Here is a 25,355-nt window from a genome sequence, read left to right as displayed (position 1 = left end):
TAAAAGAGCATTTATCATTTTCACAGTATTATTACAACTAGGGTTGGGCAGTATCCAGATACCCTCATACCGTTCCTGTACCATACAGGGGTATACGGTATTACCGGCAGTGCACAAAAGGGGCACTATGACTTTATGCTAACAAATGCCAACAAAGTACTAGCGAATTCCCATAATGGATGCTAGCTAAATGCTAACAAGCGAACATAAACTAAATGCAAAGACAGACAACCCAGCTCATAAAGTTACACAACTATCTCAAAAGGCTGCTCACACTTGATCCAGGAGGGTATTGATTGCCTCTGCTGTAACTAGGAGGCTTGATCTTGCAAGATAGTCACCTATAGCTAGCAAGTTAGCAAACCAAAGAGATTTACAGACGGTGAGTGAGTATTCATCAGACCCCTGTAGGTGGCCAATGCGGTGCTATAAAATTAGATCCATTACTCATACTCAATCAGTCATTTTTTTTGTTAACCTTCGTTTTCCCTAAGGCATTAGTTAGGCCTACCCATGTAATACATGTGTTGTTCTGAGTCTAAATACATTTGTTGTTCTGTAAATTGCCTATTCCATGGTAGTTTTTCATAAAGCCACAGAAATTGTTTGAGGACTTGTCCCAACTACAGTATTCAGAGAAAAGCCTGGGAGGGCGGTGAAGCAACACTGTGAGCAAATTGTCCCTGCTGTGTCCTTTTTGAGATCTTTTGTCTCGATTTAATTTAGGCATGGTGGGCAAAGGGGGACACTTTTGTTTGTTCCTGTCATCCATGTGTTGTAACACCTATTGGCTGAGTGGCTTCATCTTAGGTGGCCTGAGCAATTAAAGCTTAGCCAAAGAGTCTCTGTTTTGTGACCCCCATGGATCTAGGCCTACATCGAGGACAAAACAAAACTTGTTAATCATTTTTTATTGTAACTGTGTTTTTTTTCGGTAATACGTAACAGAAAAGCCTACAGCACTTTGTTTCTGGTTTTAATCTAGTTTGATCAAGGCAGATAGACATGTTTTATGTTAAACACGAGACTGCTTGCCATGATATAACCGACCCCACATTATTCATTAGTCAAGGGACAGTCGCTAGTGGGAAAATCACAGCCTTGCCAACACCACTAGTCGTTTTCTTTTCACACTGGTGACTAAGGAGATGAGACCCCCCCCCCCCCCCCCCAAGTCCTGAATGAATGATGGGGCAGTGTCTTTAACCATTTAAAGCAATCATTACCTCCCACCCTCCCTTGGTCACTTCCTGCTTGTCCTCCTCTGCCCTCCTTAATTGGAGACCCCATGGTGTCCCAAATAGCACCCTATTCCTGATATAGTGCATTACTTCTGACCAGGGCCATAGGGATAATATAGGGAATAGGGTGCACTAGGGTGCACTATTTAGGGAATAGGGTGCCATTTGGGACGCAACCTCAGAGAACCTCCCATCAGGCCACCCCCCGGGATACTACACTGTTGTTCAGTATTCTCAACAATGGTCCACCACAATTAGACTACCTCCGTCTTGTGAGGATGTGCTTCGACTTTAATCTCCTCACCACCAATCTGTGCCTGCAGGCTGCTGTGTTTACTGCTAAAGCAGGGGAGGAGATTGAATTGATAGGAGCAGCATTCCACTATCATGTGAAGAATTGCTTATAAGTAGAAATAGGCCTAGATTTGTCCTTAAAGATTGCTACTCAATTGATTTAGGCTAGAACTAGGCTATATTGTTTTTCATTTAGCCTTTTTTTGTTTGTTTAACAAGTAGGCTTATCTAATGTAACTAGAAATGCAAACATATAGCCCAAGTGATGTGAGTATGGAACACATTGAAACATGCTTATATATTTACAAGAATGTGAATGTCTGTCAACAGTATTACAGGTTTTACTGTAATACATGTTCCTAATACCAGCCAAGGCTCCGTCCCAATACTGGCCATTGTCCCTCCCCCTCGTTTTCAAGTGTTCCTCGTGGGGGAGTGGAACTTAAATGGAGCAACTAGTGGTAAGGCGAGCTATATAACCCTACGGAATGGACATCACTACATCACTCACTTACATTTGCTTCCTTCCTAGTATTTTTTTTGAGCAACTTCCCAGTCATGGGTCGCAGAGCTTTATTGGAATGTTGGGTACCACTTGCCAGCAAGTCAGCAACTTGATTCACTTTGTTTGGAGGGCCAATTAATGTACTGAAAAGGCACTACACTTTACTCAAAGTTGAATCGGGACACCACTCCCACTCAAGGGGGCAGGGTTCCGGTCTAGAAGCAGTTTTGACTGCTCCTACAGCCTTGCTTGGGTACTGCAGTTTAACTGACACCCATTCCAGATCAAATTTTATTGGTCAAATACACATATTTAGCAGATGTTATTGCGGTAGTAGTGTCTAACAATTCACAACAATACACATATCTAAAAGTAAAATATAGAAAAATTAGGACGAGCAATGTCGGCGTGGCATTGACTAAACTACCGTAGAATAGAATACAGTATATAAACAATATACATCCCTGCCAGCCAAACCCTCCCCTAACCCGGACGATGCTGGGCCAATTGTGCTCCACCCCGTGGGTTTCCCGGTCGTGGCCGGCTGCGACAGAGCCTGGACTCGAATTAGAAAATTCCTAATTAGACACTTTAGTCATCACCTGCGTGCACAAAACATCCATTTAATTATTTAAATAATTGTCGCTGGGGCTGATTTTTTTATTTTAGAACTCACAGCTGAAGATCTTAAAATGTTCTGTTCATCCAATATCTGCCATGTTTTTGGATGATGTGATGAAGTAGTCGCTGCTCCCTGTGTGCGCTGAGTGCTAGTGTCCATGTGAAGTTGGGCCGTGTAAACCAGATGCAACCCGAATATAGATGGTCCTTGAATCGACGTATGCCAATCTGAGTAGATTATGTAAAAAATAACGGTCAGTCATCTTGGATGCAGTCTCCAGTTTAAAATTTTTTTTTATACCTTAGTGCCCCCACGCCATGCGGCTCACGGGATCGCGCTTACTTTAGGCCAACCTGGTTTCTTCTGCATCAGACCTTGTTTGAAAGATGTGAGCATGGCAACCTTTTCATGTTTGTCAGTCATTTTCAAAATGGTTAAGCCTGTTGTCCCTTGGATTCCAACTGTCAAGAATATTTTAATTGAGGTACAAGGTACAACAGTTGTATCACCAGTGGCAATGATTCCACTGTTTGGTGGAAATAAAGAGCTGTCAGCCTATTGGCATCATTGTAATGTTTCTTAAAATGTTGGGAAAGCACCTCTTTCTGACAGGGAGGGGGCTCCCAGTGAATCACTGGACCTGCCGGAAACAGTTTATTTTAGCGATCAGCCGGGTGAGGGGGGGGTGGATCTTTTCACCCTTCTGACAGTTTTCATTGAGGCAGTTCGTAACGTGTTATCTGCTCTTCAGATGATGAACTTGGGCACATTCCTCAGATTCCTCAATTGTAATGTTTCCCTCCCCCACCCTTTCCAAATAAAAAGTTCAATTTGTTCCGCTTTTTATCCTGGTAGGTTTTACTTGTCAGACTCTGACCCAACATGGCACCTGTTAGAGAAAAGGAAAATGTCCCTAATGCTGTTTGGCCTTTTCTTTTCTGCTGTGGAATTCAGAAGCACACGGCCATCTCTCATGCAGCTCATGCTTACATTGACGGGGGGTTGGGTATACACTTGACAGTGAGGCGTAGGCTACTTGTTGTGTTAGCACACAAGCAAGGGATATTTGATATTAATGAATTAGCCCTATAGGTTACAAGTAGCCCTACAATTAGCCCTATGATCCTGTGATCATATTAGCGAGGTCTATTGGATTAAGCCCTGAAGTGAATTGATCGCAGTGAGTTTATGGTCATTGCTGTATCCTATCCCAAAGTCGGTTCGTGTCTTGGTTCAGCCCGTGGGAGTGTTGCGTTAAACAGATGTTCTACATATCTCCTGAGCAGATGGAGAAAATTGTGTGTGGGGTGGGGGGGGTGAAGTGGACATGCCCACATGTTGAAAGTCAAAGTGGTCATTGTTCATCTCCTATGTAAAGAATGCGATGAGGTCATGGGAGGAAATTTAATTGGACCATGCTGTGGCTCGAGGCCTTCCCCTGGAATTAACCCACACCCCACAACAACCCGTAATCCCCCACCACCTAGATATTTCCTGCTGCTCACCCCCGGGCTGTGCTCTACTGGGTGTAAGGGGATGGAAGGAATGCAAGCAAGAGGCAAAACATCCCAGCAAATCCTCTAAAAGGTGCAAATAAGAGCACACATTAAAATTAGCATGTAGAGGTAAAAGTTTCTATGTGACACCTCGAGAGGATATCAACCCAGAGATCACTTGAAAATGTATGTCTTTTAAATGCCTTATTTTGCTGTTTTCCCCTCAACAATGTACATGGAGCGAATCCTATTGACAAGATTTTATGTCTCAGCTATTTCTACTAATTAAGCTGAACTAATGGGGGGTTTTCTAATGATTTTATGGAATAATTAGGCCTTTCATAAGATGAGGGCTTGAATAATCAGAGTTATCAGCCAGACAAAAGGGTGAAAACCACCAACCCCATATTTGCTCCCCAGGAGGAGTTGGAGAGTTAACGACGTATGCAGAGATTGATTAAGAGATTTGGTGGGACTGAGCCTTTTCTCCCAGGAAGACACTGACTTTCGGTACCATTTTCTCGTACAGCCTCGCTCTGGTTGCTAAAACACTCAGCCTGAAGCCATCAGCTTTGTTTGTTGATGCCCTTTGTGGGATATCAGTTAAACCTTATCCCAAACCCAATCACTAATAATCAGTTTCACCACCTTTCCTCTGAGACAACAGAGGTGTGTTGAAAGACCCTTCATCAAATAGCCAACAGCAAAACATACCACCTTTTATTTAACCCAAGGATGTCTACAATACATTCAAAGGAATTTGACGTCAAAATAACGTGCCTCGTCTCAAGGGGTGGGAAGCCACCATATCATGGCTACTTTTTAAATGACTAGCCTTTAACCGCATACTTTATATTATTCATTCTGTGTAATAAATTGCTATGGCCAAGGACAAACAGTTCTGTCTGTTGGCTGATTGGGCACTCACGGAGGCTAGATTATGAATGAATGGTGTGGGAGTCTTCCTCCCTTGACTGTAATGTTCTCAAGGAAGGATCTCTACTGTGCTAAAATATATTTATGAGACTCTTCTGTGCTAAAATAGATTTATGAGACTTTTCTGTGCTAAAATAGATTTATGAGATTGTCTTTGGGAAAAGCAATATTTTCTTCTTCGTTCACTGCTTTTGAGCATAGAAATTGCCTATGTGATTAACTGGCCATGAGCTCGGAAAAAGATATTTGAACGTTTTGACAGCGACTTCATGCTATGATATGAATTTACTACCTTTTCAAAGACCCCCTGCTCACCCCCTGGAATATCCCCCTTGGTAGTTATCGACATAAATGTCCTGAATCTGTTGTTCGAAAAACGTTGGTCTTTTCATTGGGTTCTTGTTTTGTGTTCAACGGGTAGGCCTATCAAATTTAACTAGAAATGCATGTCCAAGCTTGCTGTGGTGACACACATCGTGTTCTAATGACATGTTAGAGACCCTAGGAAACCACAGTGTGGCTTGTCAGAATGTTTGGGAATGTAAATGTGGATTTCACGCTTACTCCTAAAACAGCCGAATGCATCTTTGATCGTCGGAATAGATGTTATATAAGCTGCATCTGTATGAGTGGAATTTACTTGTAAATACACGAGTTGCTGAATATTACATTTAATCTTCAAAGTATGTTTTAAAAAGTCCTTGTTCAGTTCTTGCCATTAAACAATTATAAGCCACTAAAGACAGGTAGGAATTCTCAGATTCAATCAATGCCTCATTTGTTGTTCTTCTGCAGAACTTTTGCAGATAATTGCTGATCAGACGATCCACTTTTAGAAACAGTCACAAGCTTTCTCTCACATTTCAACAATAAATATTTGCCTCCCAACACAGACCATTTCCCCAAATGGTGTTCTCCCTCAAGTCTTTCTCTGGTTCTCGTCAGCCCTCCACTTCACTGGCGTCACTCTGCCGAGCGGAAGCACATTCCAGCCAGTTCCCTCTCAACCTCCCCTCCCCCAATCACCACCACCATGTCACAGCCTCACTCAACTAGAACATGTTTGAGGAGTGGACAGGTGCACACATGGCTGAAGTCCCCTCCTTTAGTTCTCTGCTGTAACTCACAAGAGTGGCTTATAATGTAAAGCCTTACTAAGGTGGGTGTCCTGAAAAGTGTTTCATGGGGTTAGTGTCTAACAATGGTAGGGTTTAAGCCCGGGTTAACCAATACCAGTTAATTGAGTATTAGGCTACAGCATCAGAGTTCTGTAGATTTCTTTCAGGCTAATTCTTGTGTACAGTACAGCTCTTCCGAAGCTCATCATGTGTCATGGTGGCTGATGTGGAAGGAGTTTTGTAGATTGTAAATCTGACAACTCCCCACCCTAGCCGACCCCCACTGTTGCTAATGTGGGAAAACGACCCCACAGTTAACCGACTTGTACCTTCGTCTTTATCTTGCGTCTTTTTAAGCCTTTTCTTTAATACTTTCTTGTGGAGGAACACAAGGGGTCCCCACAGCCTGCCCTTTGTTTGCGTTCTCCGACTGTACTATTATTTTGCTTCTCAATACACCGATTGTTCTGTAAGGAAAGACGGAATTCCTCTTGGTTTTATGCAAGACAGCTCTGGGCCAGAACTTGGTAAATCCATGGAACTCTGCCATTCATGAATTTCAAATTAAGCTACTCTCCTGTCTAAGTCTCCTTCGGATTAGTTGAGACATAAATGGAATTCTAACAACTGAAAATGGTGTTTAGTCAACTTTTACATTGAGTATTATTGGCCATTTTAAGTGCATCAGCTCTATCATAACTGTAGTTGCATTAAAGACGTGCAATATTTAACTACAATTAGACAAAACAAATTGTAAAGACTGAACTGTCAGCTATTCCTGCTCAGTATTGATGGTTATTACATTACTGAAATGACAGATTCAAAGGGCGTATTTTCAAGGCCCTTCGCTCATTATCTTCAGGACTAGCCTTGCCTTTCCTTGCCTGTGAACTAGACTACTAATCTCTAGTGACTGCCTGACCACCTGTATTCAGTGTTGAGGCTTCCTTTGTCTCCACTGAGTGGGCTCCTCTATGTTGGGTTGACGAGGGGCCCTTTGTTGTTTGCCCCTATGCGTGCCACTTCATTGCTGCGCCAACAGATGCTGTTTGTCTTGTTTGCGAGGATGTGGGGAGGTTTTAGAAATGAGATGTCAATGATAGTCTGTTCCCAGTATGATTTCCCCGCTGCTCCAACCCTCTTAAGATGTGCTTGTTCACACAATTTCACATTCAGTTATTTTGGTGTCATGCCTGTGCATTGTAATGGAAGTGACTAGTGGAAAAAGTAGGCAAATTAGTTGTATAAATGGTCAGAATTGGTTGAGCTTGAAGTTATTCATGCCTGTTGCACTTTGATTAAAAAATTTTTCCCCCATGTTTTAATTTGCATCTTTCTCAGTGTAAAGCTGAACTTCTTTCTACTTGGGTAGATTTATAAGGAGAAATTGAACATGAGCTAATGGATCTAAACGCAAATAATCTACATAACTGTATTAAGGTTTTTATTTCATTCGAAAAGATTTCTCTGTGTGTTGAAGCAGACCTGTTGAAATCCACACCTAGTTTAGTGACTCACGGCCCAGTTGAGGTCAAATTTGTACCAGTAATGTTTGAGTAGGAGACTCACACAGGGCCAAAGCAGGCACTCCAGAACATAGCATTTTTGACAGTTCACTTTAATTGCAATATAACGTACTGCGTTCACGACAACCAGCTCACACCCTGCAGTAAAATACATATTGCTTTCAGATAAACCTTGAACCACAAAGCCTGTTGGGTTAAGAGGTCCCTCAAGTAAGGAAGTTCATTGTGACTGCAACATCATGCATAAACACTTACTCGGAAGGAAATTAACAGATTGAGAAATCTGTATTATCTGTGAGCTACATGTCTTCACCTATATTTGTGCCACAATGGTTCCTATATGTTTGTTTTTGCAGCTCCGTTTAGAGAGCAATTTCTTTGCTAAAGCAAACTGTACCCCCTGTAGCCATATTGAAAGATTGCCATTTCTTTAAACAAATGTCTCCCCATAACATTTCTCCAAGCTCTTAGCAGATATATTTTGGTGTTCATCCCCCGACAACTTCTAGCCTGCTCAGACATGCCACATAGGTTTTGAAAAGGCCCTCTAGTATTACTGGAGGACACTGGAGACCTTCGGAAATCCTCCTTTTGTCTTGCCTTAAATCAACAATGCATCTGGAAAATACTTGTTGTAAACTGTGACTTTTAGTGACTGATTTAGCTTTTGGTATCAATTATCTCATGTTTCTTTTTGGTTCTTCAGGCAAGGCGTTTGACATCACTTACGTGCGACTCAAGTTCCACACCAGCCGCCCAGAGAGCTTCGCCATCTACAAGCGCACAAGTGAGGATGGACCATGGACGCCCTACCAGTACTACAGTGGCTCCTGTGAGAAGACCTACCAGAAGTTCAACAGAGGCTTCATCCGCACCGGAGAGGACGAACAGCAGGCCCTCTGCACAGACGAGTTCAGTGACATCTCACCCTTGACCGGAGGAAACGTGGCCTTCTCCACCCTCGAGGGCCGACCCAGTGCTTACAACTTTGACAACAGCCCAGTTCTTCAGGTAAAGAAAAACAACTCGGCTGTTTTATAGCATTTGAGAAACCTTCATAAAATAACTTGTGTGATCGTCTGTAATACTGTATGTTCAAGCTCAGTTCTACAGGTAAAAAAATGGCTGTTTTTATAGTGTTCGAGAGACCTTGATATAGGAACTTGGTGATGCTTCTTGTTCCAGCTCCAGATGTGTGATCTCCCATACTTGTGTGTCCCTGGGTGGCTGTTAATATTTTGTTTTATTTTTTCCAGGGCTGTCTGAGGCACAGAGTTAGTAGTACATCTCATATCCGTAGTGTTGAAGAAATCAATGATGTGGAAGAGCAGGTGGACATAGTAACGTAAAGTTGGCCCGTAGACTTGAGATATTTTGGCATGGACATATGTGCTGTTGGCAGGCATGCCCAGTGGAAGGGAGTAGCACACTAGTTCAGGTGGGAAAGTGTGAGAGCCTGACCAGTGCCAAGTGTTGCAACAGGTTGCTAGGTGACGCCTCCAGATTTCCCACTACAGTACTGATTGAATTTGGCTCTGAAGAGGCACAGCTGGAAATGTTAGTTGCGCATTGCTTTCAGCAAGTGAGAATTTGTGTGTGTTTCCAGATGAAGCCCAGGGAGTCTTCTAGCCTACATCAGACTTTAAACCCAAATGACTCCAGTAAGATTTTATAGCCTAACCATTAGGTTATAAACTACTTTATTTGTTGCATGCACCGTGCCGAATACAACAGTTTTACAACAGACGTTTACCATGAAATGCTTACTTACGAGCCCTTTCCCAACAATGCGGAATTAAATAGTAACAACATTGATAGTAATAATGTGGCTATGTACAAGGAGTACCAGTACTTAGTCAATGTGCAGGGGTACGAGGTAGTTGAGGAAACATGTAGGTAGGGGTAAAGTGACTAGGCAATCAGGATAGATAATAAACAGAGTAGCAGTGGCGTGCATGTGTTGGAGTGTCAGTGTAAGGATGTGTGAGTGTGTGGGTAGAGTCCAGTAAGTGTGCATAGTCAGTGCAAAACAGGGTTAATGCAAATAGTCCGGGTAGCCATTTGATTAACCGTTCAACAGTCTCATGGCTTAGGGGTAGAAACTGTTCAGGAACCTTTTGGTCCCAGACTTTGTGCTCTGGTACTGCTTTCTGTGCGGTAGCAGAGTGAACAGTCTATGGCTTGGGTGGCTGGGGTCATTGATCTTGCTATTTTTCACCTGTGTGGAATACCCTAACTTTTCATACGGAATACTCTACCTCGAACAAATTAATACATTTAGCTCTGGCACTATACACTTCCATATTTTACTTTCTCATGTGGCATATTTATACCAAAGCCCAGGACTCTTTGGAAGGGATACCTTTCTCAGGTGTCACAGGGCTACGTTGCATTGAGAGTTTATTTGTTAAGTGCAGTCTCTTGGTGATATTTGAATAACTGTTAAAGATTCTTTAATATGGGATAGCGAACATTTTCGTACAACAATATCAACCAAGACTTTTTCACACAGATTCACTCTGTATATAGAAAATATAGCCCACAGGTGTCTCAAGTAGAGGTTGACCGAATAATCGAAATGGATGTATTTTTGGACACCGATTTGGCCAATTAAAAAATATATATATTATTATTATTATTATTATTTTTTTACACTTTTATTTAACTAGGCAATTCAGTTAAGAACACATTCTTATTTTCAATGCCGGCCTAGGAACAGTGGGTTAACTGCCTGTTCAGTGGCAGAACGATAGATTTTTACCTTGTCAGCTTCGGGATTCAATCTTGCAACCTTACAGTTAACTAGTCCAACGCTCTAACCACCTGCCTCTCATTGCACTCCACAAGGAGCCTGTCTGTTACGCGAATGCAGTAAGAAGCCAAGGTAAGTTGCTAGCTAGCATTAAACTTATCTTATAAAAAACAATCAATCAATCATTATCACTAGTTAACTACACATGGTTGTTGATATTACTCGTTTATCTAGCGTGACCTGTGTTGCATATAATCAATGCAACGCAGGGGGATGATTTAACAAAAGCGCATTTGCGAAAAAAGCACAATCGTTGCACGACTGGACCTAACCATAAACTCCAATAGTTAGATTTTCTTAAAATCAATACACAGAAGTAGATTTTTAAACCTGCATATTTAGCTAAAATAAATCCAAGTTAGCAGGCAATATTAACCAGGTGAAATTGTGTCATTTCTCTTGCGTTCATTGCACGCAGAGTCAGGGTATATGCAACAGTTTGGGCCGCCTGGTTCATTGCGAACTAATTTGCCAGAATTGTACGTAATTATGACATACATTGCACAACCTTCAATGTTAACAGCAATATTTAGACTTATGGATGCCGAACAGTTCCGTATTTCACTGAAAGAATAAACGTTTTGTTTTCGAAATGATAGTTTCCGGATTCAACCATATTAATGACCAAAGGCTCGTATTTCTATGTGTTATTATGATATAATTAAGTGTCTTAAGTTTATAGAGCAGTCTGATTGATGGTAGGCAGCAGCAGGCTCGTAAGCATTCGTTCACACAGCACTTTTGTGCGTTCTGCCAGCAGCTCTTCCCTGTGCTTCAAGCATTGTGCTGTTAATGACTTCTAGCCTATCAACTCCCGAGATTAGGCTGGTGTAACCGATGTGAAATGGCTAGCTAGTTAGCGTGGTGCGCGCCAATAGCGTTTCAAACGTCACTCGCTCTGAGACTTGGAGTGGTTGTTCCCCTTGCTCTGCATGGGTAACTCTGCTTCGAGGGTGGCTGTTGTCGATGTGTTCCTGGTTCGAGCCCAGGTAGGGGCGAGGAGAGGGACGGAAGCTATACCGCTACACTGGCAATACTAAAGTGCCTATAAGAACATCCAATTGTCAAAGGTATATGAAATACAAATGGTATAGAGAGAAATAGTCCTATAAATACTATAACTACAACCTAAAACCTCTTACCTGGGAATATTGAAGACTCATGTTAAAAGGAACCACCAGCTTTCATATGTTCTCATGTTCTGAGCAAGGAACTTAAACGTTAGCTTTTTTACATGGCACATATTGCACTTTTACTTTCTTCTCCAACACTTTGTTTTTGCATTATTTAAACCAAATTGAACATGCTTCATTATTTGTTTGAGGCTAAATTGATTTTTATTGATTTATTATATTAAGTTAAAATAAGTGTTCATTCAGTATTGTTGTAATTTTCGTTATTACAAATAAATAAAACAAATTCGCCGGTTAATCGGTATCGGCTTTTTTTGGTCCTCCATTAATCGGTATCGCTATCGGCGTTGAAAAATCATAATTGGTCGACCTCCTAGTCTCAAGATAATTAACTGGGGGGAAAAATGATATTTTCATCCAGCTTTAAATATCTGCCTGGATACATTTGGAAATGTATGAGATAGTGCCATTGAAGTCAATAAAATAGTCGACCAGGAGAGCCATTGGCCCCGTGCCTGAGACAGACGGAACCTGCTTTGACTCATGGCTGCCCTATGGATGTGTTAGACTCTTCTAGTAGAGTTAGGCTATAAATGGCAAAACATTGGAGCTGTTATCAACAAAAACCCTATCCTGGAATATGTTTTAAATTAGTCTGCTGGTAGTAGTTAGACTCCCAATAATTCTGCAGAATGTTTGTTGGCAAATAATTTTGCACGTGCAAGCGAGATGATACACGCTTGACTTGGCTGCGTTTACAACTCCTCTTCAGAAATATTCAGAACATTGTGTTACAATGTTAAATGTAAAACAGACTATTTATTATAAACCGCCATTTGTGGAACAGGATAGACTTTTACATTTTTTTTTTTTTTACAGATGTTATCCTATGGTTTCCAACTTTCTTGGTAATACTCCTTGTGCAATCTTCCAGTGCTCACTCCAGATATGTCCTCTGCTGCTGTAATTCTAAGCAAGTAAACAAAAGGCTTTCAAAATGTTGTTCTGATTCTGGGACCAGTCTGATTCCACGAGAATTTCTGAGGTTTGGTTTAGATTAGTTTTGCTGTATTTATTTTCCCCTTCTAAACAGCTGCACTAGTACCAGGGATAGGGTTTTGTCTCCCATTTGAAATAGAAACTTTCAACAGGATAAGAATTAGTTTCAAGTCAAACACACCTATCGTGCAACTCACTTTGGAATCTTCAACCCTCTCTCCCTTTTCTCGTCTGCCAAGCAAAGTTGTAAATGAATAACTCTCCAAACATATTTAGCAGGCAAGGCCTGGCACACATATTTGTGGAGTCTGACCTGGCTGTGTTTTAACACTGTCCATTTGTCTTTTTTCTTTTCAGGAATGGGTGACAGCCACAGATATCAAAGTGACCCTGAACAGGCTCAACACATTTGGAGATGAAGTTTTCAATGATCCCAAGGTCCTAAAGTCCTATTACTACGCTGTCTCAGACTTTGCAGTGGGAGGAAGGTGAGAGCCGTTCCCTCAGCTTTATGCTATCTTCCAACAACTGTTGTCAGCATCCACTGCCTGGCTTTTCCCTTCTTCACATTTTTTTATTTGACCAATGCCATTGTTTTTGTCTCTTCTAGAAATTATAACATAAAAGTAAAAATAGCAACAAATCATATTATATTTCTTTAAAGGAGGAGGCCAAATCAAATGTATTTATATAGCCCATTGTACATCAGCGGATATCTCAAAGTGCTGTACAGAAACCCAGCCTAAAACCCCAAACAGCAAGCAATGCAGGTGTAGAAGCACGGTGGCTAGGAAAAACTCCCTAGAAAGGCCAAAACCTAGGAAGAAACCTAGAGAGGAACCAGGCTATGAGGGGTGGCCAGTCCTCTTCTGTCTGGGCCGGGGGGAGATTATAACAGAACATGGCCAAGATGTTCAAATGTTCATAAATGACCAGCATGGTCAAATAATAATAACCACAGTAGTTGTCGAGGGTGCAGCAAGTCAGCACCTCAGGAGTAAATGTCATTTGGCTTTTCATAGCTGATCATTAAGAGTATCTCTACCGCTCCTGCTGTCTCTTGAGAGTTGAAAACAGCAGGTCTGGGACAAAGTAGCACGTCCGGTGAACAGGTCAGGATTCCATAGCCGCAGGCAGAACAGTTAAAACTGGAGGGGGGGGCAACCCAGACAGGAAGATCACGTCAGTGACTCAACCCACTCAAGTGACGCATCCCTCCTAGGGACGGCATGAAAGAGCACCAGTAAGCCAGTGACTCAGCCCCCGTAATAGGGTTAGAGGCAGAGAATTCCAGTGGAGAGAGGGGAACCGGCCAGGCAGAGACAGCAAGGGCGGTTCGTTGCACCAGAGCCTTTCTGTTCACCTTCACACTCCTGGGCCAGACTACACTCAATCATATGACCACTGAAGAGATGAGTCTTCAATAAAGACTTAAAGGTTGAGACCGAGTCTGCGTCTCTCACATGGGTAGGCAGACCATTCCATAAAAATGGAGCTCTATAGGAGAAAGTCCTGCCTCCAGCTGTTTACTTAGAAATTCTAGGGACAATTAGGAGGCCTGCATCTTGTGAACGTAGCGTACGCGTAGGTATGTACAGCAGGACCAAATCAGAAAGATAGGTAGGAGCAAGCCCATGTAATGCTTTGTAGGTTAGCAGTAAAACCTTAATCAGCCCTTGCCTTAACAGGAAGCCAGTGTAGGGAGGCTAGCACTGGAGTAGTATGATCAAATTTTTTGTGTCTAGTCAGGATTCTAGCAGCCGTATTTTGCCCTAATTGAAGGTTATTTAGTGCTTTATCCGGGTAGCCGGAAAGTAGGGCATTGCTGTAGTCTAACCTAGAAGTAACAAAAGCATGGATTATTTTTTTCTGCATCATTTTTGGACAGAAAGTTTCTGATTTTTGCAATGTTACGTAGATGGAACAAAGCTGTCCTTGAAACAGTCTTGATATGTTTGTCAAAAGAGAGATAGGGTCCAGAGTAACGCCGAGGTCCTTCACAGTTTTATTTGAGACGACTGTGCAACCATCAAGATTAATTGTCAGATTCAACAGAAGATGTCTTTGTTTCTTGGGACCTAGAACAAGCATCTCTGTTTTGTCCGAGTTTAAAAGTCGAAAGTTTGCAGCCATCCACTTCCTTATGTCTGAAACACAGGCTTCTAGTGAGGGCCATTTTGGGGCTTCACCATGTTTCATTGAAATGTACAGCTGTGTGTCATCCGCATAGCAGTAAAAATTAACATTATGTTTTCGAATGACATCGCCAAGAGGTAAAATATATAGTGAAAACAATAGTGGACAGGCCCTGTCTATTAACCACACACACAGTTTTCTCTAGTGCGTATTCACTCTATACCTTTTTGGTATGAAGACCTGGAATAACTGCAAGAATAGGAATCGCTCTGTTGGATTGAAGAAAAAAACATTTATCATCAAACCTCAAGTGCTGACAACAAAGATGTTTTTGCCTGGGTGTTGAATCATTCATCTAAAGTAGTGTAATCTGTTGACTTCAGATCAACTTCACATCACAAATGTGGCCAGCCACATTTTACATTGTGTGGGTCCATTCTCAGTGGCTCAACAGAGAATCCAAAAAAACAATCCCTCCCAAATTCAGAACTGAAAAGACAGAAGAGAATAGGGGATCAGATGCGTATTAAACAAGTGTTAAACTGCCCCCTTGCCGGTGCAGTGTCTTTTCACCTCAATCTGTTTGAAATATGGAGCAGATTTCCATTACTCAGCCGCATTCTTTGCATTCCTGCCTGCGAGTGCTGGATTACAGTGCACGGAGACTGGAATGGGGCCGGACCCCATATATGACGGCAGAGATGAGTCCAAGGACCATGCCGGGCCAAGCTTGGGTGTAGTAGGTCTACTCTCTACCTGTCAGGGCACCAAGTTCACTGTACACCAGTCAGCGACGTCATCACATCCACCAGCTATATATTATGAGTAAGAAATGGATTTGACTGATATTACACGTACTACAAAATGGAAAAGAGCGTGAGGGAGGTCGGCTTTGTTTTTCTAGATGAACAAAGCGCCTATTAGTCTCAATAGGCCCATAGTGCTATAGTGTCTTCCTTCCTGTTGTCACTTTTTCCACACTTCGCTGCCAAGTAACACCTGAAACAATACCCAAAGGTGGCTGCCATGCAATTCTTCTCTTGTTCGGAGGGGGTCTGTTGAAGTGTCTCGGGTGGAGAAGGTGCAGCCTTTCTGAATTGGGTAAACGCCATGGAGTTATCATGGCAAATAAAACTCTCCCTGTGCCAACATTGATTTGACTAATGATGTATTTGAGGATAGATCAAGTACTCAGTAACTCAAATAAATGACATGTATTCGTGATTCCCAACAACACACACTTAAAGTAATGAGACTCAAACATAATGTAAGCTACAAATAGTGGTGTTTTTTTGATAGATCAAATCAAACGTTTATTGGTCGCGTGCATATGGCACAGTGAATTGCTTTCTTGCTAACTCCTCAATGATGCAGTACAATAACTTTGCCAATTAAATGCCTAATACAAGTCCAAAAATAACGAGTCATGGAAAAAAGTAATAACTATTATGAGAAGCATGCACAGCTCAGCGTTCAACGCCATAGTCCCCTCCAAGCTCATCACCTAGCTAGGGACCCTGGGACTGAACCCCTCCCTCTGCAACCGGATCCTGGACTTCCTGAATGGTCGGCCCCAGGTGGTGAGGGTAGGCAACAACATCTTCACCACGCTGACCGTCAACACAGGGGCCTCTCAGGGGTGTGTGCTTAGTCCCCTCCTGTACTGCTTGTTCACCCACGACTACGTGCACCACTCAAACACCAAGTTTGCCGACGACATGACGGTGGTAGGCCTGATCACCAATGGCGATGAGTCAGCCTCAGGGAGGAGGTCAGAGACATAGCCAGGACAATAACCTCTCCCTCAATGTCAGTAAGACCAAGGAGCTGATTGTGTACTATAGAAGAAAGGGGGAGAGCACTCCTTCATCCACAACGACAAGGTGGTGTGGAGCGGGTCGAGAGCTTGAAGTTCCTTGGCGTCCATATCACTAAGGACTTAACATGGTCCAGAATGCCCAAAAAATTGCCAGACACTCCAGCCACCCAAGCCATGACTGTTCACTCTGCTACCGTCCGGCAAACGGTACCAGAGCATTGGCTCTTGGACCAACAGGCTCTAAGACAGCTTCTACCTCCAAGCCATAAGATCACTAAGAACCAGACTGCTAAATAGTCAATTAATGGTACCTGAACTATCTGCACTGACGCTATCTAGCACTGACCCTACGAACACTCACTACACTTTATATACACACCATGTACACACTCACACACTACACTGTCACTCCCTCACACATTAAAACATTACATATGTGCGCACACACACATACTGACACAAACACACACACTTTTGCACTCGTCATTTGCTGCTGCTACGCAGTTCTGTATTTTACGGTTGTTGTTATCGATCGGCATGCCTAGTTAGTTTATCCTGCCGTCATTTACATATCTACCCCAAGTACCTCGTATCCCTGCACATTGATCTGGTACTCCCTGTATGTAGCTCCACATTGATCTGGTACTCCCTGTATGTAGCTCCACATTGATCTGGTACTCCCTGTATGTAGCTCCACATTGATCTGGTACTCCCTGTATGTAGCTCCACATTGATCTGGTACTGGTACTCCCTGTATGTAGCTCCACATTGATCTGGTACTGGTTCTCCCTGTATGTAGCTCCACATTGATCTGGTACTGGTTCTCCCTGTATGTAGCTCCACATTGATCTGGTACTGGTTCTCCCTATATGTGGCTCCACATTGATCTGGTACTGGTTCTCCCTATATGTGGCTCCACAATGATCTGGTACTGGTACTCCCTGTATGTAGCTCCACATTGATCTGGTACTGGTTCTCCCTATATGTGGCTCCACAATGATCTGGTACTGGTACTCCCTGTATGTAGCTCCACATTGATCTGGTAATGGTACTCCCTGTATGTAGCTCCATTCTTGTGTATTTTGAACACGTATTTGAACACGTATTTGTAGATTACTGTAAATATAATCCAGTGTTTCCCCTATAGGGAGACGATGAGGAGCAAGCAGTGGCTGTGCTCTCATTCGTGCCACTGCTCACTCAGATTGCTAGCAATATAAGTTTTAACTTGGCACTCTGATCTTAAAGGGATAGTGCGAGATTTTGGCAATTTAGCCAAACTGGTGTGGCGCCGCTGCTGAATGAATATAGGGGAAGCACTGTAATCATGCTACTATCCTGTGCTGACAGGTCATCGACTCATATGATTACACTGAAAATAAGTGCCATTGATGTACAGTATGGTTGGACTATTAGACTGCTTAACCAAGTAATCACGTCCATTAAAATCAATAACTGAGTTCCATTTAATGCTTATTGTCAGGTCCTCTAAGACCAGTGCAAAGGACCATATTCATAAAGGTCTCTGAGTAGGAGTGCTGATCTAGGATCAGTTTTTGCCTTTTACATCATAGTGAGTAAGATGACATAGACAGTGGGGACTTGATCCTCTTACTCTGAGACACAGATGTTTGAGTTGTGCATTATAACTCTCACGGTGACGAACAGACTGTTCTCCGCTGTTCCAGGTGCAAGTGCAACGGCCATGCGAGTGAGTGTGTGAAAAACAACGGTTTCGACAAGCCGGTTTGCAACTGCAAGCACAACACAGAGGGTGATGACTGCAATGTGTGCAAGCCGTTCTACAACGACCGTCCCTGGAGGCGAGCTACAGCCAATAACCCTAACGAGTGTCTGGGTAAGTGCTCTCCCAAATGGCACCCTGTTCCCTATGTAGTGCGCTACTTTTGACCAGAGTCCTATGGGTCCTGGTCAAAAGTAGTGCACTACATAGAGAATAGGATGTATTTTGGGACACAGCCCAAGAGATGAGTGTCTGCATAAGTCCCATAGCAAGAGATCCTTCCTGTTTCTGTGCAGGCCAGGCCGGGCAGACATTCATATCATACCCCAAATGTGTGACTAATCCTGTTCAGAACAGTCCACACCACACTTCTCACGCCCACACTGCCTCAATCTGCTCCAGGCCACATAATCTGTCTCCTAAAACTAAACTTTGCCAGCAGACCACTTAGGGAAAAGTATGCCTGATATGGAAAATGTGCGAAATGAAATTACCTACCCTTAACTGCAGAGAAGGTTCAGTATAAAATTTGCTTTCAATCAGATTACTATGTAGCTCTACCACCTCCTTCCCCATATACAGTAAGCACCTCTACATTGAACCCATCCATGTATTGTCCTTAAAACTGTATGGGATAAACTAATGGCTAGTTTACCAAAGCCTGGTATGGAAAATGTGCTTTTATCTTTCCCACTCTTAAATCCAGCGGTTTAAAATCACATTAGTCTGTAGTTGTACTGCTCCCTCCCCGTATACACATTCATTGATCCCACCCACACATTGTCCTATACATTTGTATGGGATAAGCTAATATCTACTTTTTCTGGTGGTCCCAGAGTGCAACTGTAATGGCAAGAGTGCAGAGTGCTACTTCGACCCTGAGCTGTACCGTGCCACCGGCCACGGTGGACACTGTCACAACTGTGCCGACAACACTGACGGGCCTAAATGCGAGCGCTGCCTGGACAATCACTACAGAGACCGATCTGGCAACCGCTGCCTGCCCTGCAGCTGCAACTCAGTGGGTGAGTGTCTGGACCATACCATTGCGTATTTACTGTTTCTATTGGGGTAAAAAGAGGGCAGCTTCCCAATTGGTACCCTATTCCCTATATAGTGCACTACTTTTGACAGGAGCTGTACAGTTCACTATTTGGGACATAGGGTGCCATTTGGGTCGCAGACTTACTGTTTCTATTGGGGTAAGAAGATAAGTACAGCAAGTCTGTTTGTTTTGACTACAGATGCTACTTTTCATAGCAGGTTAGGAGAATTAGCAAGGCAGGTTAGGAACATGTTATGTGGCAGGTTAGGAGAATTAGGTTAGGGTTGGCTAAAATGCTAAAATTGTCCCAGATGCGACTCGAACATATCTAACTACAACCAGGCCTGCCCTGAGAACAGTCTTGGTTTCCACAAATGCGATGCTGCTTTCTATTGGGTAAAATAATATACAGTCTGAAGGCAGTCTGTGTTTTGTAGTGCTGTGGGTTAACATTTTATTGGATTGAGAGACAAAATGCAAGTCTTAATAGGTTAAAGCTGTTGTCACCAGTATGTTAAGTTTCATAATTCCTCTATAACCACATATGCTACCCTTGAAAACCACCGCCAAACAATTGCGACATGGACACCACCAGATCCCATTACAGGCTATTCGAACAAGATTGTCCACATGTTGTGTGAATTGTCTGGGCTGTTTAACAATGATCGTTCACATGTGTGTTGAAATGATGAACTGATGTTGATCTGTGCTTCTTTCTCTCTACTGCCAGGCTCTCTGGCCACTCAGTGTGACAACACAGGGCGCTGCAGCTGTAAACCAGGTGTGATGGGGGACAAGTGTGACCACTGCCAACCTGGCTTCCACACCTTGACCGAAGCAGGCTGCAGGTATAAAACACCAAGCTAATAACTCTTGTTATTTGTGATATTTATATTTGCATTGCTCCAAGTCAAACGTTTTATGACGGTTTGTTCTTGTTTATTTATTGTTCGCTTTTCATGTGTTTATTTGGGAGTGAGATGGAGGCGGTCAATCTTAGGGTGTATCCCAAATGGCATCCTTCTCCCTATATAGTGCACTATATAGGGAATAGGATGCCATTTGGGATGTAGTTGTGTGCCAGGCCAGCAATGGTCCTTTTAGATAAACAGGCTCGCAGCAGGCTTGCTTTAGAATAGATAGTGGTTATCAGACCCATGCTGTTTATGTGAATGGCTGTTCTTCTCCCTTCCCCTCCCCCACCCCTCTTCTCTCCAGACCCTGCTCCTGTAACCCTTCTGGAAGCACACAGGAGTGTGATGTCCAGACAGGCCGTTGCCAGTGCAAGGACAACGTGGAGGGCTTCAACTGTGACAGGTCAGTGTCAGACCCACTCGCTCTCTCCGCCACAGGGATTAATTACACAGACACACAGTGTAACACACACACACACACACACACACACACACACACACACACACACACACACAGAGGCACAGTACACACATAAACATGATTTCCTTATACTGAAAATACACTCTAATAAGGTGGATTTTCAGTTAGGATTGTCTTTGTCTGGGAATTGTTGAATGTTGATGGGTTTTGAATGAAACAGGGTTACGAAAGACTGTCACTTTGGCAGTGAAATATGAGTTGGCTCCATTCAGCTAGTGCAACACAGTTTACGGTATTGTTCATTGGGAAGGGAAACTGTTAAAGATTCATGGCAGCATTTCAGCTCATCTTCTGTTATGACATTTTGAGGTTAAACCACAGAGGTTTAAAAGCAGTCCCTGACACACAGAAACACAGATACACACAGGAGAGTACCTCTCTCTCTCTCAATGAAAGAATGCTCTGTATGTGTGTAAAATGGAATTAGACAGGCAGTATGACTCCCCTCGCAGCGAAGGAGACAAAATAACCCATAGATAGCTCACTCCTCCCCACTGAGACCGACTGGCAGCCAGGCCTTCTATGGCTTCTCCCAAGTCCGGCCACCCAGCCAGTCACCACTACCTTGTCTGCTGCCTGCCTGAGACACTCTTCTCTCTGCCTTTGTGCAATGGCCACCACCTAACCCCGGCTCCACAGACACTGGTGGGTGTAACATTCCTCCCAGCCTCCCAGATGGGCCACAGATGGTACGAATAATCCCCCCACTATGGATTTGTCCCAAATGGCACCCTATTACTTAAATGGGGCCTGGTCAAAAGTAGTGCACTATATAGGGAATCGGGTGCCATTTTGGACGCATTCAGTTTGTCAGATGCTGCATGGTCACTCACAACAAGTGGCTGAAATTACAGACCGTTTGCCTGTCTGCCTTTTTGAAGACCGCAGTTTCACAGTCTACTAAATTGCTGTTCTCCCAAAGGCTGTCATTCACTTAAGGTGTCAGCGCATTTTACTTGAAAGGCAATATGGGACTCATTATAGAATATAGCCTACGCCTCAAACTGTATGTCAATACTTTCACATTTCCAAGCCTAAAGCCATATTTTAACTCAGTTTCATACAGTTAACTTTGTTTTCATATAATGAAATTAATTATTACAGTATATGGGGCGGCAGGTAGCCTAGTGGTTCGAGCGTTGGGCCAGTAACTGAAAGGATGCTAGATCGAATCCCAGAGCTGACAAGGTAAAAATCTGTCGTTCTGCCCCTGAACAAGACAGTTCACCCACTGTTCCCCGGTAGGCCGTCATTGTAATAAGAATTTGTTCTTAATTAACTGACTTGCCTAGTTAAATAAAAAACTATGAAAAATAAATATGTTGACTTTATCTCATATTTGCAGATAGACTTACCCATGCTCATATAATTGTTTATGTAAGTTGATGTTAAATGGCTAATGTGGTTTATTTCAGGTGTAAGCTGGGCTACTTCAACCTGGACCCCCAGAACCCGCAGGGTTGCACTCTGTGCTTCTGCTTCCAACACTCCTCTGTGTGTGACAGCGCTGAAGGTTACAGCATCGACACTGTTTCCTCCACCTTCGACAAAGGTGAGCCCATACACACCTTTCCATTATGGGCTCAGACCAGGCTTATTTACTAATAAAAAAGAAGCTGAAGTAAGTTTATAGAAATATTCAGGAAGTATGCAAATATCACTGTTTAGATTAGGATCATTCAGAGGTAGTTGTGATGTAAAGATATGCCTTGATAGAATTAAATGTAACATACATGAAACCTGTTCCATACATGAAACCTGTTCCTAGATGATGAGCAGTGGACAGCCCAGCAGCGTGACGGCTCCAGTGTTTCAGTCCAGTGGTCTGCTGGTGGAGAGGAGATTTCCCTCATCTCTGAGGACTACTTCCCCATGTACTTTGTGGCTCCAGGTACTGTGTGACTGACACTAACTCAAAGACTTTTCTTGAGAAAGAGGGACTTTTATTTTTAAACTATTGTGGTGAAGAAGACTTCATTGGAGTGAGCCTAACAAGTATTTTCTTATCTCGTTACTGTAGAGAGGTTCCTGGGCAATCAGCTGCTGAGCTACGGCCAGAACCTCACCCTGAACTTCCGGGTGGACAGGAGAGACACACGCCTTTCAGCTGAAGATGTGGTTCTGGAGGGGGCTGGCCTCAGAGTGGCTGTGCCTCTCATTGCTCAGGGAAATGCCTATCCTGGGGAGAACATGCAGACATTTGTGTTCAGGTTGGTGGAAATCATGCAGCCATAACCTACAGATGTGTATACTGTAGAATACCAGCACAACAAAAGTAAATCATTTGTAATATGAAAGTTGACTTTTTACCGTCTATTCTGTGGTAATAACATCATTTTGAAATTGTCACATTAGAAAGCAAATGCATAAATGTGTCTTATCTGATGTTGTGAATGCCCCTCTTTTTTTCTGTTAGGCTCCACGACAGCACAGACTACCCCTGGAGGCCCACCCTCCCTCAGTCTGAGTTCCAGAAGCTCCTACACAATCTGACATCCATCAAGATCCGTGGCACCTACAGCGAGAGAAGTATGCATCCACTCATCCGCCCCGCCTCACCTCATTTCACAATGTAAACCATACATCCTGGTTCAGGGCCTGTATTCATAAAGGGTCTCAGAGTAGGAGTACTGATCTATGATCATGTTTCCCCTGTACATAAAGGGCAGAAAACGGATCCTAGATCAGCACTCCTACTTAGAGATGCTTCATGAATATGGGCCCAAGCCTACAGTAGTATCTGTAGGATTGGACCATGACAAGCTTGGGAGTTAGTTAGGTCAAGCGAACTGATACGCTTGGATTTCATATGCTTTTAACAGTTCTGAGGACATCTCTCAGCTAATCACAGAGAGGATGTTGAAACTCCAACCTAGTCATAATATTAGTGCTCAGGTTAAGGCTGAATCTTTCTCATTTCCCCTAAAGACACTACATGGTGATGATTTCCCCTGTTATTGAGGTCATCAGATCCTCTCCGAACAAATATCAAGATAACTCTAAGGGCAAAAACATAGTAATAGTCACTTAGCTCAATACTTTAGACATTACCAATTGAGCCTAATCAATGCAATGAAAATAGAAAGCTGGGAGACAAGAATGTTGGTGGTCTGTGTCTTTGATTCCATGTCAACATTTCGGCCTAGGGGCCTTTCTCAAGACATGATGCAGACATCTAATCAATGCTCATCGTTCCCCAGGTGCTGGCTACCTTGACGATGTAATGCTGATCACGGCGAGGAAAGGTCCCGGGACCCCGGCCCGCTGGGTAGAGAAGTGTACCTGCCCTCAGGGCTACATGGGACAGCATTGTGAGAACTGCGCCCTGGGATACAGGAGGAACAGACCAGACCTGGGGGCCTTCAGTTCCTGTGACGCCTGCAACTGTAACGGACACAGTGACACGTGCAACCCCGACACAGGTCAGGGAGATAACAATGAGTGGCTGACACCCTAATGGCGCCCAATTCCCTATATAGTGCACTACTGTAGAGCAGGGCCCATAGGGAAACAACAAGGAGTAGAGACTGGAGACGAGTCTTCAATCATCACATGACTGGTTGGGTATATGTCTCAGCCAGGAGCCATGCAGTACACCTGGGGTTCTATCTGCTATGTCTAAATGTGTCTGTTTGGAACAGTGGATGGTTCAACATTTAAAAGTCCTTGTTATCTTAGAGTGGAACAGAACATGGAGTAACAGATCACACCAACATCAGCCAGTAATAGCACTCTGCTATAAAGAGATTTGTGGTTGGTTTAAAACATGACTGATAGGATGTCATTGTAAATAAGAATTTATCTTAACTGACTTGCCTAGTTAAATAAAGTTTCAATAAAATAGGCAGGCTACTCTCTCCTCATCTACTATAAAAAGGTGTCTGGATATAAAATAGTGGGCCCTTTAAACGCTCATCGGTCTTAGACTCCCCCCTGGTGGTGGCTAGGGGAAGAGAAGGGAAAGGGGATAGCTAGTCAGTTGCGTAACGGAATGCATTCACCCGAAGTGTGTCTTCCGCGCTTAACCCAACCCCTCTTAATCAGAGACATGACGTGTGTGTTTGATGTCTGTTTTGAAGGGATGTGTGACTGCCAACACAACACAGCTGGTCTCAGTTGTGAGAGGTGTGAAGACGGTTCCTATGGAGACTCCACTGTGGGGAGTTCCAGCGACTGCAAGCCCTGCCCCTGCCCCGGAGGATCCACTTGTGCTGTCGTTCCCAAGACCAAGGAGGTTGTCTGCACCAACTGTCCCACAGGAACCACAGGTAATATTTAAAGAGAGATTGTGATTAAAAAACAAAAAACGCATGTAAATAATCTGTGGTGGAAACTTTGCAGATTTATAGATTAGAACCAAATCAACTGTTAGGCATAGTCTGTGGGTAGTTTTGAAAGTGTCAAACACTGGTTGAATTATTTACTATTTATCACAATTCAAGACTGTTTATAAAAATAAAATGAAAACATATTTATACTGTGGATCAACTGAGACCAAAGTCTCATTTGCAGTAGAGCCTGTTTTTTAATACAA

General features: G+C 43.2%; 1 protein-coding gene across 1 annotated transcript in view; it reads left to right on the top strand.

Moving 5' to 3' along the window:
* LOC110530303 (laminin subunit gamma-1) overlaps positions 1–25,355 on the top strand; it is a 79,074-nt gene that overhangs the window by 31,057 nt on the left and 22,662 nt on the right. The window contains exons 2-13 of the mRNA XM_021613226.3: positions 8,445–8,749; positions 13,040–13,170; positions 18,326–18,495; positions 19,218–19,406; positions 20,157–20,274; positions 20,645–20,743; positions 22,237–22,373; positions 22,590–22,712; positions 22,842–23,031; positions 23,238–23,350; positions 24,022–24,243; positions 24,901–25,089. Of these exons, the coding sequence (XP_021468901.2) occupies positions 8,445–8,749; positions 13,040–13,170; positions 18,326–18,495; positions 19,218–19,406; positions 20,157–20,274; positions 20,645–20,743; positions 22,237–22,373; positions 22,590–22,712; positions 22,842–23,031; positions 23,238–23,350; positions 24,022–24,243; positions 24,901–25,089 (1,986 nt within the window). The remainder of the gene's footprint in view (positions 1–8,444; positions 8,750–13,039; positions 13,171–18,325; positions 18,496–19,217; positions 19,407–20,156; positions 20,275–20,644; positions 20,744–22,236; positions 22,374–22,589; positions 22,713–22,841; positions 23,032–23,237; positions 23,351–24,021; positions 24,244–24,900; positions 25,090–25,355) is intronic.

This window comes from Oncorhynchus mykiss, chromosome 8 (genome assembly GCF_057628025.1).
Source record: "Oncorhynchus mykiss isolate SJ-2025 chromosome 8, ASM5762802v1, whole genome shotgun sequence".
Lineage (NCBI taxonomy): Eukaryota > Metazoa > Chordata > Actinopteri > Salmoniformes > Salmonidae > Oncorhynchus > Oncorhynchus mykiss.
This window is presented reverse-complemented; position numbering and strand designations above follow the sequence as displayed.